Consider the following 13,719-nt stretch of genomic DNA (forward strand, 5'->3'; position numbering starts at 1 on the left):
GACATAAATATATTACCTTCTAATTCTTATAATTACAAGCATAAATAATATTATATGCACTGTATTATATAAACTGTTGTAGCCAATCATTGCCAAACTTAAATTCCAAAATCCTTAACCTCAATGCTAAGTAATCTGCCTTCTTGTGCATCATAGGTCCTGAAATTGGCAAATTTTGTGCACATATTTCTTCATGTTATAGACTACTCATTCTTTTTATATTTGATAACACACAAGAACTTGCAAAATCTGATTTAATCTTTTTGCAATTTTTTTTTTAACATTGACAAGGACAGTTGCAGGATGTTAAATCTCTAGTGATTGCAGTTTTTTTTTCTCCATTGTCAACTTCTTTGATAATTTTAGTTTTAATTTTCTATGTATATCGTTACGTTTAGGTTTTGCAGTCATTTTACAAAACAACACACTCAAAATTCAGGTTTCCAGCGACTAATATAAATATGGTATAGAGTACCTTCCTTTTAGTTCCAGTTTACAAAATGACATCTTTTCTAGTTTAGTTACTAACATTGCCACTAGTTACACTTTTCATCTTGTTTTTCAACCATTTTGCTCTTTAGGATACATACATCTTTGGAGAAACGTATGTTTACTTGATGGTTATGAAAATTTGATTATTTGTTTCTTATTAAAAGTACTGAATAACATAGGAAAGCATACTTCATTTTCTAGGACTGTGAAAATACTTTGCATAAACGCAAATTTTGTACTAAGCGGATTCGTATTAATTAGGTTTGACTGTAAAGTCTTGAATCCAGCATCGTGCTTCCTTGTGGTTCCAGGTCTGGATGGGAAATATTTTCAAAAGTAGTCTTGTGTTTGGATTCGAAAAGTTAATTAATGGCACCTTTCATTGTTTTGAGTAATTTTGTCGTCTTTGAGTGCTAATGATCTATGTGCCAAAATACTCCATAAAAACTAATCCTCTCTTTTGTGTGGTATCAGTTTTTTCTCTTGTGTATTCTGTATCTGTTTCAATGGTTATAATTGCTGGTTGTACATTTTAAGTGATCAAAGGCTTCATTTTTTTTCTTGTCTATTTATCGTGCCTGAACAAAACCATTGTGCTGAACATTCTATCTTGGTGCTATCAGGCACTCACCTACATTTCAGTACCTTCTGCTGCTTCCAAGAGTACCTAGATGTGCTTCTGTATCATTATATTTAATTTTGCTTATTTTTGTATGAAAATAATGCATATCAAAAAGTCGTAAGATTTATTAAAAAGGCTTGAAAAAGTCCTAAAATTGGTTCACCGCCCTGATATTAATCTTTTCGAACTTTGTAATTTGTCTTAGCAGCCATGTGAGTTATATATGCTCTGTGACAGTTTCTTTTAAATATATAAACTAGCACCTAACACACCTTTAGAATTTTAACACAATTTCTTTTGCTAGAACCTGATGCTAGATTAGAGTTTTGCTTTTCTTTTAAAATAAAATAGTGTTTTATACAATGCATTGCATTGAAAAACATTGTGTGTGTTGCTTGGGAGTTTTAGCATTGCAGGCCCAGGAAAATCAGGGAATTTTAGAAAGTAGGGAAATGTTAGGGAATTTTTGTGCATTGCAGGAAAAATTGTTTTGTTTAGTAATGTGATTTCACTGTTATTCATAACAATTATTACGTTCATGTTGCTTTTAAGGCTTTCGCTAGTCATGTCAGCCTGGAGAACGATTCGAGACAGGAAAAGTTTCAATCTAGCTTCTAAATAAATTTCTTGTCTCTGTAAAATGGTATATAATTATGGGTTTTTTAAACATAGTGCAGGGTGTTGAATACATTTGGTATTTATGGTATATTTGTGCATTCCTGTGTTCATTTCAGCAATTGTTTTTAAACAATAAGTAATAAGTTTGGTGAAATTATTACATAGGTTACTTTGTGTCAGAGTTGTATGCAGTATAGCCATACTCCTCCAAATGTTAAAATTTGATTGGTCAACGACACACGGTATGTTGCTCCTGCTTTCTATGCTGCTTCGTGTTGTGACTACGGCAGAGATAGCCAACTGTTTATCTTTGGAGCTGAAGGAGAATGCGATTCATCTTTTTTTTTTTTTTACATGTGTTTCATTTGGATTCTTCATAAATGTAATAAATATTTACTACAGATGATACAAGTGGTTTGTTTATAACATGGAACAACGTTTGGTTTTATTTCTGTGATTTATTAGTCTGAAAATGCAACAAATGTTTACGATATTTGAGTTAATGATGGCACTAAACACGTTGGGACCAGCATGGTGCCTTCCGACAGAAGTTGGTACGTTCCTATTGCAGCAGGGAATTAAGTTTAAGTAACATTTTGCATGTAAATGTAAATATCTCAGTCGCACATACATAGGATATAATTTGAAGCTACAGATACACGCAAGACAATGCATGGAAAGAGGGGGTGTGGAGGAGTCCAGGCCCCCCTGTAATTAAAAAGTCTTTAACGGTGGATGCAATTTTAACTATAAAATGGGGATGGTTAAGGTAATATTAACTCCAAAGCAGTGTTTTAAGGAAAACCTTTGAATATTTTTAATTTTTCTGCTTATTGTATGCACGTAGGCCTAGACCATCTAGTGAGATGCTTGTGTGTGCCACTCCCAAGCGCAAAACCCTCTAGGCCATAGATTCCACAGGCTACTACGAATCCTACCGATTTGGCTCCTGACACTGTAATTGGAAACATTGCAACTGTTTCCCCCGCATTTACTGCTGTCATAATTTTCAGTTTCAAACATTAAATTTTATTTGGCTATTACATGAAGCAGCTGTTTACCTAAAACAAAGCACTGAATTACACCATTTAGTTTTACTAGCTGTATTTTTTTGTGGATTATTGCTTTCAGAGCATTAACTCACATGGTAAGTAATAACTAGATTCAATTTATGGTGCTGTAAGCAAAGAATTTGATGAAATCTTGTTTCAGGTAAATAGTACGGTTCCTATTGCATCAGAAGTATTTCAAAAAGCTGGCGTTTATGATCCTAATAGGATATTTGGTGTATCCACTCTCGATGTTGTACGTGCCAATGCATTTATTGCCGAAGCCAAGGTAAGATTATTTTGTAATTAACACAAAATATTTGAAATTAGGTTTACAATATTGTTACTGAAGATGCAAAACTTAGTATGTTAAAATCAGTAGGTTTTCTTGAGGTTAAAAAACTTTATCTAAATCCAAATTTTGCAAGAAAATTTTGTTTATTTTGTTTTATTTGGTATTCATACAACATATAGTTGTCATTCATTTTTATCTAATATTTTGGCGGTTTTTGTGTCCTGAAATCAACAATGTTTTGCATCTATGATATATAATGCTTAAAACAGAATGCTAGAGATTTCATACATGCATAACTGTTTTTACAGGATTATTAGTAAGTATTTAATAAATTGTAAATTTTTTTATGGTTTGCTCATGATATATGCTGAGCCCTTTTTTCTTTTAAAAAAAAATGCAAAATGCAAACTTTCTTGTACACCCACCCCTCTAAGTAATGCCCTAATTCGATCCAGGAAAACAGATAGCTAATCAAAACAGCGCTAATCAAATAGGTTTTTTCCATAAGAGTGTATGTTAATCAAAAATTTTTGTCTAATCAGGTAAGTGTGTTTGCTGACAAACATTTTAATCAAGACACTACACCCATTAAAATCAATGTACAGTAATAATATTTCTTAACACATTTGAAGTATATTTAAATAACTTAAATAAATGTTAAGTAACTTCTGAAACTAAACAAACAAAAAATTAAATCTAATAAATTGTTTACATTGACCACATTGCTTACATAATAGGGTGTGGGTATATTCTTAGGAGGATCTAACAACACTTCTGTGTTACAAAATAATAAGGTTATTAATATAGTAGGTGTATTTCAATTCTAATAACATTTAAAAAATTATAAACTAAATTTTTTTCTGTTATTAGAAATGTTATTTTACATGTTAACATTATTCCTAAATCTATTATGTATTAAATATGTCTGTCATGATTTGCCACTAGCACACCCTAATAGGTATGAGGTAAACTGGCCTTGAAAGCTTCTGGCTTTTCTCTCCAGAGATTCTGCTGACATTCGTGATAGTGTAATATTAAGTTGGCTGAACACTTGGGTTGTCATCGGAGGTTTACACTCGATGAAGGAAACGAATAACTATTAAGGAAAAAGTAAAATATTGTCGGTATTCATCACACTATTAATTTTTTACTTTGTATTTAATGCTGCACACGTGCTGTTGCCATTGTACATACACGGAAATAACAATTCACGTAAGAGAAAAAGCGTTATTTCAAGGGGTGGGTGTAATTAAAATTACTATTGTAATTTTAACATTGCAAAATTCCTGCCCCCTAATATAATTAACACTTTTACTGATTTATGTTGATGTTTACTGAATGTTTCATAATTATTTCTTACTCATGTTTTTTCTATTATGTATAGTAATTTGTCATTTTCTTGCTTTAGTAGTGTTTATTATTAATTTGGGTTAGGTTCTATGTCAAGCTGAATGTAGTATGTTTTATTATTATTTGTTTCATTATAATTGACTCAATCACTTAAATTTAACATGTGTATTAATTATGTTTTGTCAAATTTTAAAGCATATTCTGGGTAGTGAGACTGTAACATTCTAGAAGGTTTCAAAGGAAAGGAAAATGGGCGCGACACACTGTCGCCGGCAAGTTATTTTTCATGCGTCGAGTTAGTGTGTTTTTGAAAAACCTAGCACGTGGACGTATGACTGAGCAGCAATAGACTGGAACTTTCACTGGGCGCTGCTTCGTCAGTCAATCAGAGCGAGCCTTGAGGTTTTGTGATGTGTCTTCCCAGAATTTTAGAGAGAGACATTTTTTTCAGTATTTTTTCCTGTATGGTCAGATACTGGATTCTGTGTTGTGATTGGTCGGTTGGCCCACGGGGTTGCCTCCCTTTGTTCCTAGCTTTGTAAAAGTAAAGTAACTGCGTGGTGCAAGATAGTTGTCGCTATGTGCGCCCACGTTGTCGGCAGCTCCTCAGAAACAATCAGCCAACTTAACGCCTGCTGGTCGGGGCCAGGCTCAACTTAAAATGAAAACAAAAGGACTTGAATATTTGTTTTTGCTAATTGAGCAACGTGCTACATGGAATATGTTATAAATTGTCTGGAACTGTAAGTTATCTACTTTTTTCTTATTTTTTAATTTTTTAAGGAATTATAAGAGGCCATTTTGAACTCTTTCATTTTAATGCAAAGACGCTAAGGGAACAATTTATCTTCGACATTGGCAACTAAACAAACTTAAATATCATATATAAACAAACTTTTCAAGTTTTGGAAATGTCTTTGTTATTTTTCTGGGTTGTATTGCTTGGTCAACCTGGAATGTAACAATGCTGCCAAGTATGACAGATTTCCCATTATCATTATTGATTTAGATGTCATTCACTGAATTAGAGTGAATTATTACTGAAACAGAGAAAATTAATGATGTGTCAGAAATATTGGGTGTGTAGCAGCATTTTGTACGATAAATTTTGCACGATAAATGTTGCTCTTATTTCTGGTTCGCTGTGGGTTCCCGTTTGATGTCTTGATTTTGTTTTTCAGCTAAGTTTATCTAAAGTAAGTTCTGAAAGAGGCAAACATTCCATCAGTATCCATCTCTGGAGTATGTATTCTGACACGGACCTTCCGTTTTCAATTCTGTTTTGAGAGTATAGTAGTGCACCCCTCTACCGGAGTTTGTTGGAAAAGTTGGGTTCTAGTCAAGGAATATTACAGTGAAGTAGAGTAGTACAGGATAAAAAATAATGCTGTAAACATATTATATAGCTCGCTCATACAGTATATAACATTAACTTATTGTGTGTTAGTAAACCAAGCCTGACAATGTGTAAACTATAAAGATTAGGATTAATTCCACAGTTGCGAACAACATGCCTTATGAAATGTATTTAACGATGTGGTGGTGTAAACTCTGGTGCTGGCTGAATGACCTTAATTTGCAACAAGATGATAAAGGTGATTACGTGACATGATAAAACAATGTAAACAGATTTCCCAACAATTTTATTTTATCTTCCCACCTGACAAAAATTCTCTCATCTGCACAATATATTAACGAGAAGGACTGGCTGTATAGCTGTGCACTGCACTGACCTGTACATGGCAGGTCTGTGAGGCATGTACAGTCTGGTTCAAGCATTAAACCACTCATGTATGCAAGAATGTGTGTGTGTGAGAGAGAGAGAGAGAGATTTTCAGTTTTTATTTCATTTATAGGTTATCTTTATAGCTTAAATTTTACATATTTGATAGCATCCTGATAGACCTGACGTTAACCAGGACCATGGTAAAGCTCTCTGACTGGGATATTACAGAGTATTAATTAATTGTAAGATAATTATTTGTAGCTAGTAGGAAGGCATTTTTTTTTGGGGAAGTCCCAAGTTGATACTTTTTTGTGTGTGTTTTGTTCTGTTTTGTCAGATTAGTCATCGCTCAGACGTTGCCATTGGTCACATATCTAATATTTTAATGTAGTTGAGAAGCTTTTCATGTCTGTGGTCTGGGTGGTGCTGTTTCCAACCTTCTTTTGGATGATTATTTAGAATATTTTTGACCACAGATGGCAGCATATGCCTTCGGCGAGACTTGGTGTACTTGTTTGTGCACGAGAACAAAGTCGTTCTCGCAATGTACCATAAGTTCAATGCAACTGTGGGATTTAATCAGCATTTTTAAGTCATTATTAAAGAAAACTAGCTGAGAATAGTCAGCAAGTTTGTAACCTATTGTGTCAAACGCAAGAGGAACAAGGGGTTATATGGTAGACAGAGGTGTGCTAAGTGTCAGATATCAACTTTTTTATTCTTCAAATATACATACCCTTCATCACAAACAAATATTAACTTAGAGATATAAACAAATCACATTTGTTTCCAGAATTTTCACGTGTTACACAGCTGGAAAGTCTCTGTGAACAGAAAATACAAAAAAAAATTATTAGGACAGCCCTTACTAAGTGAAAGAGCCTTAACAAAAACACTGCGCTTGGGGGTACTCAACTAGTACATAACGCCCGCGGCAATGCGTCGGGTTACACTGTCAATTCAAATTACGTGAATTTACAACAAAATACATGAAGCAACAATAAACCATACTTTAATGCTGAAGGCAGAACATTGATACACGTTAACGAAATATATTACAAGAATAAGGATATCATGCGACATTTACGCGAGAGGTTTTTTTATCCAAATTTTGATGCCCTAAAATATAGGTGTGGCAATTATGCGCGTGCGACAATTATGCGATAAAACAGGGTACTACTATACACCCACCCCTCGAGGTAATGCTCTAATTCGTTCCAGGAAAATGGAGTGCTAATTAAATATGTTGTTTCCATAAGAGTGAAGGTTAATCAAAATAATTTGTTCTCCAATCATGTAGGTGCACCTGCTGACTACCATTTTAATTAAGAAAATGCTTACAATAATATTAATTTACACCACAAATATATGTCTAAATACATTTGAAGTACATCTAAATAAATTTGATAACATTTTTAGATTAAACAACCTAACATTTAATTTAAAAAGTTCACGTACCACATTGTTTTCATTATATTGCATTTTTAATTAGGAACTAACAATATTTATGAGTTTTAAAAAGCATAAATTTAAAGTTTTCTATTGTAAAGATTATTTAACCTCTTAACGTAATTTCAGACATTGTTGTTTACTAAATGCATGTCTGCCATGATTTTCAACTAGCGTATCCTAGTGGGCATGAGGTAAACTAGCCCTGAAAGCTTTTAGCTTAACTCTCCAGAGCTGCTGCTGACTTGCGGGATGGTGTAAAATAAACATTGGCTGAACACATGGGCGTCGTCGGAGATAAATAAGCAATGAAGGAAGCGAATTTTGCATTTTTTATGGCAATTCTTACTAATAAATTTTATTATTAATAAAATTGCTTTATATTCGTATAATATTATTAATATATTTTAATTAAAAATAATAAATCTTATTGTTAATTAGGGCTAGCCCTACTTTACACAAATGTTATAAGTGGGAAAATGCGGGGCCAGAAAGGATAGCCCAAATTAATTACTTAAGAGTTAATTTACTAACTGCTATGTACAATTTGTCCTAAATTACAACAGTCTATATCACTGGCCACAATTTAATCACACTTTCATAAGTCCACTATTTACTCTCTCCACTTAAGCTTGGCTCAACAATGGCTCTCTCTACTGTTCTCTTACCCTGCACATAGGTCCCAACACACTGCTCTCTTGTCCACCATGCCTGACACGTTATGAATCTTTGCACATGAAGGCTGCCGCTTGTCACCTGCTATTGCTCGCCAAGTCACTCACCCTCTTCACTGCTCTTCACAGGTTGGCCCCTACCTTTTATATCTCTGGGTTTGTCTGTGGAAAGGTCTTGTATTCCTTAGAACTGTTAAGTCATCAAGAAGCTGCGAGAACAATGGCTGTCTATTTACGCCAATTCATGCGACTGGGCTCTGGGAATCTGCCAAACCTTTCGAGAGAGAGGGGGGTGGGGGCACCCGAACTTAAGGGGATGGTGTTGTGGGAGGGGAGGGGGTGAGATTGTTTGTCAGAAAGCAGCCTGGTGCCTGTGTTGTGCCCGTTCCAAGAGTGGGAAAGGTAAGGGGGGGGGGGGGGGTGTGTTTCTATCAATCCTTTGGGGTGGCAGCCTCGTAACAGTATTTTCCATCATATTATATGCTTTATTTTGTGCTTGTTGGTTTTTCTTGGTTTTATTCTGCCAGTTTTTCCAATAGCTGATGAAATCTTTAATTTTTTACCATCTAACTTTTTCATGTATCTTGTCCTGTCTATTGTTTACTTTGTCTGTTGGAATACCTATTATAGTTATATCCATTTACATTTTATTGCAAAAATCTCCTTTTGTATTCTTATATAATTAGTTTCGGGAGTGAAAAATGTAATACGCCAACAGGATCAAGATAAAAATATCAATTTATATTAAAGATGGCTTTTGAATGTGTAATCCATGACCTTGAATCCTTGTTATAAAATATATATTCATAACACCTGTAGGAAACAAATTGTGTCATACTAAAATGTTACAATTTTGTATAAAAAATGTTTATAAAAATTATAGATTGTGTTTTCATAAGGAAATTTACTACACTGTCATGGTAGTGTGATAGGCCTTGTATACTTCTGGTTGATGTAAAGTGTCTCAAAGATTGTATTATTTGAACCTTTATATTGGAATATCACTCAAAGACCTAGTCACATCTGCTTGTAGCTTTTTGATATTTACAATAAAATTGCTTTATTTGAATAGGGTCTTGATCCAGCAAAAGTAAATGTTCCTGTGATTGGTGGTCACTCCGGTGTTACAATAATACCTCTGATCTCTCAAGCTGAACCTAAAGTTGATTTTCCAAAAGATCAACTGAAGGCTCTCACAGAAAGGATTCAGGTAAGTTTATTTACATCGAAGAAATCCTCATTTGGAATATTGCTAATATGAGTATATTTGATGAAATTAAAACTCCATTTACTACATTTTTACCTAAGTTTGTACTTTTTTTTAAATTATATTAGCCCACTGTTACATTTCATACAACTAACATTGAATTCTTAACAAGCAATTCTGATGCGTTTTTGAGCACCTGCTCATATAGCATGCGTGTTTTACTTTTTTCATACCTATCTCTGCTTGGTATCTTATACTGTTATACCTATAGAAAGCTGTACAAACTTATATAAAAAGTTAAAATAACTGTCTTCAGCATGTGGATTGTGCCGTACATTTTCCAGTGGTGTACGTACCACTTGTAATCCATTGCTGATTTATCTGTGCACATCTTTAAGAACTGAGAAAATGTATCTGAGTGGTATATTTACTTGGAAACTGAATAGTATCTTACCACATTTCTATTGCAACCAGTATAAAATTTAAAGTATTTAGTATTTCAGTGTTAGAATAATCAAATTATTATAGTATAAGAGGTTTTAAAAAAAGGCTGTAATTCATATAGTTTGTATTAGAGTAATAAAAATGCTGATGTTTTAGAAAATTATTTGTGTATCTAAGAATTTTTTTTTATTGTTGAGGTATTATTTTAAACTTAACAATGTCTATCTGCTGAAATGTTACTATTTAATATGTTGGCTAACATTTTTGGTGGGTAAAGTAAACATACTTCTGAAAATTTATATAAATATTATAGACGTGAACAGATCGGTCGAGACTAAGGTAAGAAGTTCTGGCCTTTGGGACATACGTCATATTCTTTGAGCCTACTTTGGGCATAAAAAGTATTTTGCTAATTTGATCAGTGTAAAATTTTCTGGTACTATTGTGTTAGTTTGTTTTATTGCATCTATCTTTTAAACTACAATTACACTATATTTCAAGCATGAATTACAAGTTGATAATGAACTGGACACATAGCTGCTTTTAATTGTTTTAATTTTAATGCAACCAAATTCTTTGTTTTGCCATTTAGAATTAAGATCATCAAAACTTTTGGTCTGGAAGTCAGAAAAAAAATTTGTTTTAATGTAGCCACGGTAATAATTTATTTATTGTTTCATAAGTTTAAAAATTAAACATTTTGTTAAAAATTCATTGGCCTGAATTATTTAATATCCTAATTAGCTTCAAGTTAAGGGTCAAAGTTTTATCACAATAGATATAAAGAATGCTAAATATTTTTTTGTTTGATGTAATTTTAATCTGGTGTTTTTATTTGTTTGTGTTTAAATTTTGGAAGTAAGCAGAAGAAATAGGTGGTGGTCCAAAAATTCAGTTAATTTATTTGGTTGCCATTTTAAAATTTGATTTGTTTTGGTTGTCTTACAAGTGAGTAATTGTCACGTACAATCTATTTTGCAGGAAGCAGGTACTGAAGTAGTGAAAGCTAAAGCAGGTGCTGGTTCAGCTACATTGTCTATGGCATATGCTGGTGCCAGGTTTGCATTTGCTCTGTGCCGTGCTCTCAAGGGAGAATCTAATATAGTAGAATGTGCGTATGTTCGCTCCAATGTGACTGAAGCCAAGTATTTCTCAACACCTCTTCTCCTTGGGGTAGGTATAAATGTGTTAAATATTATAATACTTGTTCAAGTCATCACCTTTCTTACATTGTAATGATGCAAATACTATAGGCTTCTGCAACTATTCAGTGAACAAGTCATACTTCTAGCAGCTAGCGAGTAGCAACATTCCAGAAGCAAACTCAAATGTTGGAAGCCCTGTAAATCCTAGTGAGTGCTAGCACAGCCCTGAACTAGGTGTGTGGTGGAAATGTTTGCTTCTACCTGTTAGAGGTTGTGTTTTATGTTAATAGAAGTGAAAATTTTATGTTCTCATTGAATGAAAAATGTTATCTTTTATTCTAATCAAATCTTTGCGAATGATTGTATCTTGTCCTTGCTAATCTCTAATTTCACTGCCAACAATCCTAGTCTGTCACCATTGTGCTAGCTTTCTCAATCAAGATCAGATGGTCTGTTTGTTGATGACCAATCTGAAAGTTGTTCATCCTAAGTCGTTTCCTTCCCATCACAAATGAATGATTTTCTTAATTTATTTTTGGTAATATATTGTTTTAAGAAATTTAATAGTATTTAAAAAAACATAAAGGTTTTGAATATTAAATAAGTATAGTCTGTCATGTGACTTTCATGATAATCTGCAGATGATCTTTTGAAGATAAACGTCCATCTCAATGCTAGAGGCAGGAATGTTGATTGCTAGACCATGATTCTGTAACTGTTAACTGTGACTGTTGTTAATTGACTTTTCAGAGGATTTGGTTCTGTTTTTAAGGGGGGAGATATTATTGACATGTATAGTGTATATATATATATATATATATATATATATATATATATATATATATATATATTTGACTGCTTTAGTTATTCTGCCCTTAAAATCACTGAGGATAACAAATTATAATAATATTAACAGTACCCACCGTAACCATCTCAGAAAAACTATGTTCTTTACCAGTGCATAATTTTATTGAATTATCTCTCTCTGTTAGCTATTTGTTATGCAAGGCAGATGTTAAATTGAAATTAATATAAATAATAACTAATTGTAATATCGTGAAAAGTAGTTGATTTTTTGAAAATTTTTTAGAACTTTAAAACTTTATCCTGTTTTTTCCATTTTCCAGCCAAATGGAATACAGAAGAACTTAGGCCTTGGAAAATTGTCGGACTATGAGACTGAACTGTTGAAAGCTGCTATTCCAGAACTGAAGAAAAACATTGCCAAAGGAGAAGAATTTGTAAATAAAAAGTGAAATTTTAAAGTTTAAGTTCTAAAGCTGTAGGGTGCTAAAAGATACTTGATTTTACCAAAGTGTACACAAGTGTAATTATAGTTAATGTTTAAGTCTTTAAATATATAGATACAGGCATGTACAGTACATTTGTTTACAGTGGAAGTTTTTTTTCTTATATCTGTCTGCAACTTAATTTTCTATTGTAAATTTAGAAAAAAATTCTAACATTTGAGGACTTTTCAGTGCAGTATTTAAAATTAGTTTCCTTGGGCGAGCTACCCAAGCATTGACATGCGATGTAATTATAATGGTTTTTTTTCCCAGTGTAGCAATTTCTAACTATAAAATATCTTTGAAAGATTTTTAAATTTAATTGTTTAAATATAAACCTGTTACAGTCAACTCTCTATTATCCATTAGCAGATTATACACTTTTTGGCCCTAAAGAACTATATAAGCTTATTTAAGTCCCCAGATAGCCCAGCAAAAAAAAATGAAAATTATTAAAATATTTTTAGAAGTTCACAGGTATTGAATATAAATGCATGTGGATGATAGAGAGTTGGCTACTTCAATAGGTCTTTAATTGGCTTCTGACATTTGATTTATGCATTATTTGTGAAAAGACACACTCAAGGTGCCATTTGTGATTACATGTACACTAGCTGTATTGCAACTTTGGTATAAAAAAATGTTTAAAATTTCTAGCAAGTATCTAATAAAAACTCTATATTGTGTCTTTATTATGTTTAAAATATTATTTCATTTTCTGGAAAGTATTGTTACCTATATACTACAAATTAGTTATACATTTAAAAAAACTAATATGTCTTACATTAAATACCAAGTAATTTGTTAGTGCAGAGATGGGTTTTTATGTAAATTATTCTTGTGTGACATTTTTTAGTTTTGTGTGTCTTGACAAATGAAGTGATTTTAGTTTAAAATTCCTCAACTGCTGTTGGAGTTGAAAATGGGCTGGCCTGATTTTAGGCCATCCAGTACTTAAAGTTGACTGTCTCAGCAGCCATTACAGAACAAACAAATCAATCAAAATGGGTGCCCTGCATGAAGCTCATGTCATCTAATATGACATGTTGTAGAAGCCACTTAACTGAATAATTAAGAAAGAGAGAAATTAAATTTCACCTACCTTGAAAAGTTTTAAGTTCTTCAAAAGTAGGTTTTCTGATAAAACAAATTTGCTCCAACGCACGTGGGTCAAAGGCCACTGTCATTTGCTCAGTGCTCTTCTCCCACTTCTTGTTCCGTTTGGTGCCATTCTCACGCCTGTGCACAACCCCTTCCCCCACTTTCAGCAAGTAGCTTACATCCAGACCCTTTCCTCTTAATTGTCTAGCTATAAATTATGGGAAAAATTCTAAGTCGTAAAAAACACACATTAATTTA

The 13,719-nt window shown here is 33.0% G+C and overlaps 1 protein-coding gene across 1 annotated transcript in view; it reads left to right on the forward strand.

Annotated features, from left to right (window-relative positions):
• Window positions 1–13,052, forward strand: part of LOC134529755 (malate dehydrogenase, mitochondrial) — a 38,792-nt gene extending 25,740 nt beyond the window's left edge. Inside the window, exons 4-7 of the mRNA XM_063364157.1 lie at window positions 2,945–3,070; window positions 9,348–9,485; window positions 10,908–11,099; window positions 12,199–13,052. Coding sequence (XP_063220227.1) covers window positions 2,945–3,070; window positions 9,348–9,485; window positions 10,908–11,099; window positions 12,199–12,327 — 585 coding nt within the window. The 3' untranslated portion in view covers window positions 12,328–13,052. The remainder of the gene's footprint in view (window positions 1–2,944; window positions 3,071–9,347; window positions 9,486–10,907; window positions 11,100–12,198) is intronic.
• The last annotated feature ends 667 nt before the right edge of the window (window positions 13,053–13,719 follow it).

The sequence above is a fragment of the Bacillus rossius genome, chromosome 2 (assembly GCF_032445375.1).
Source record: "Bacillus rossius redtenbacheri isolate Brsri chromosome 2, Brsri_v3, whole genome shotgun sequence".
Classification (NCBI taxonomy): Eukaryota; Metazoa; Arthropoda; class Insecta; order Phasmatodea; family Bacillidae; genus Bacillus; species Bacillus rossius.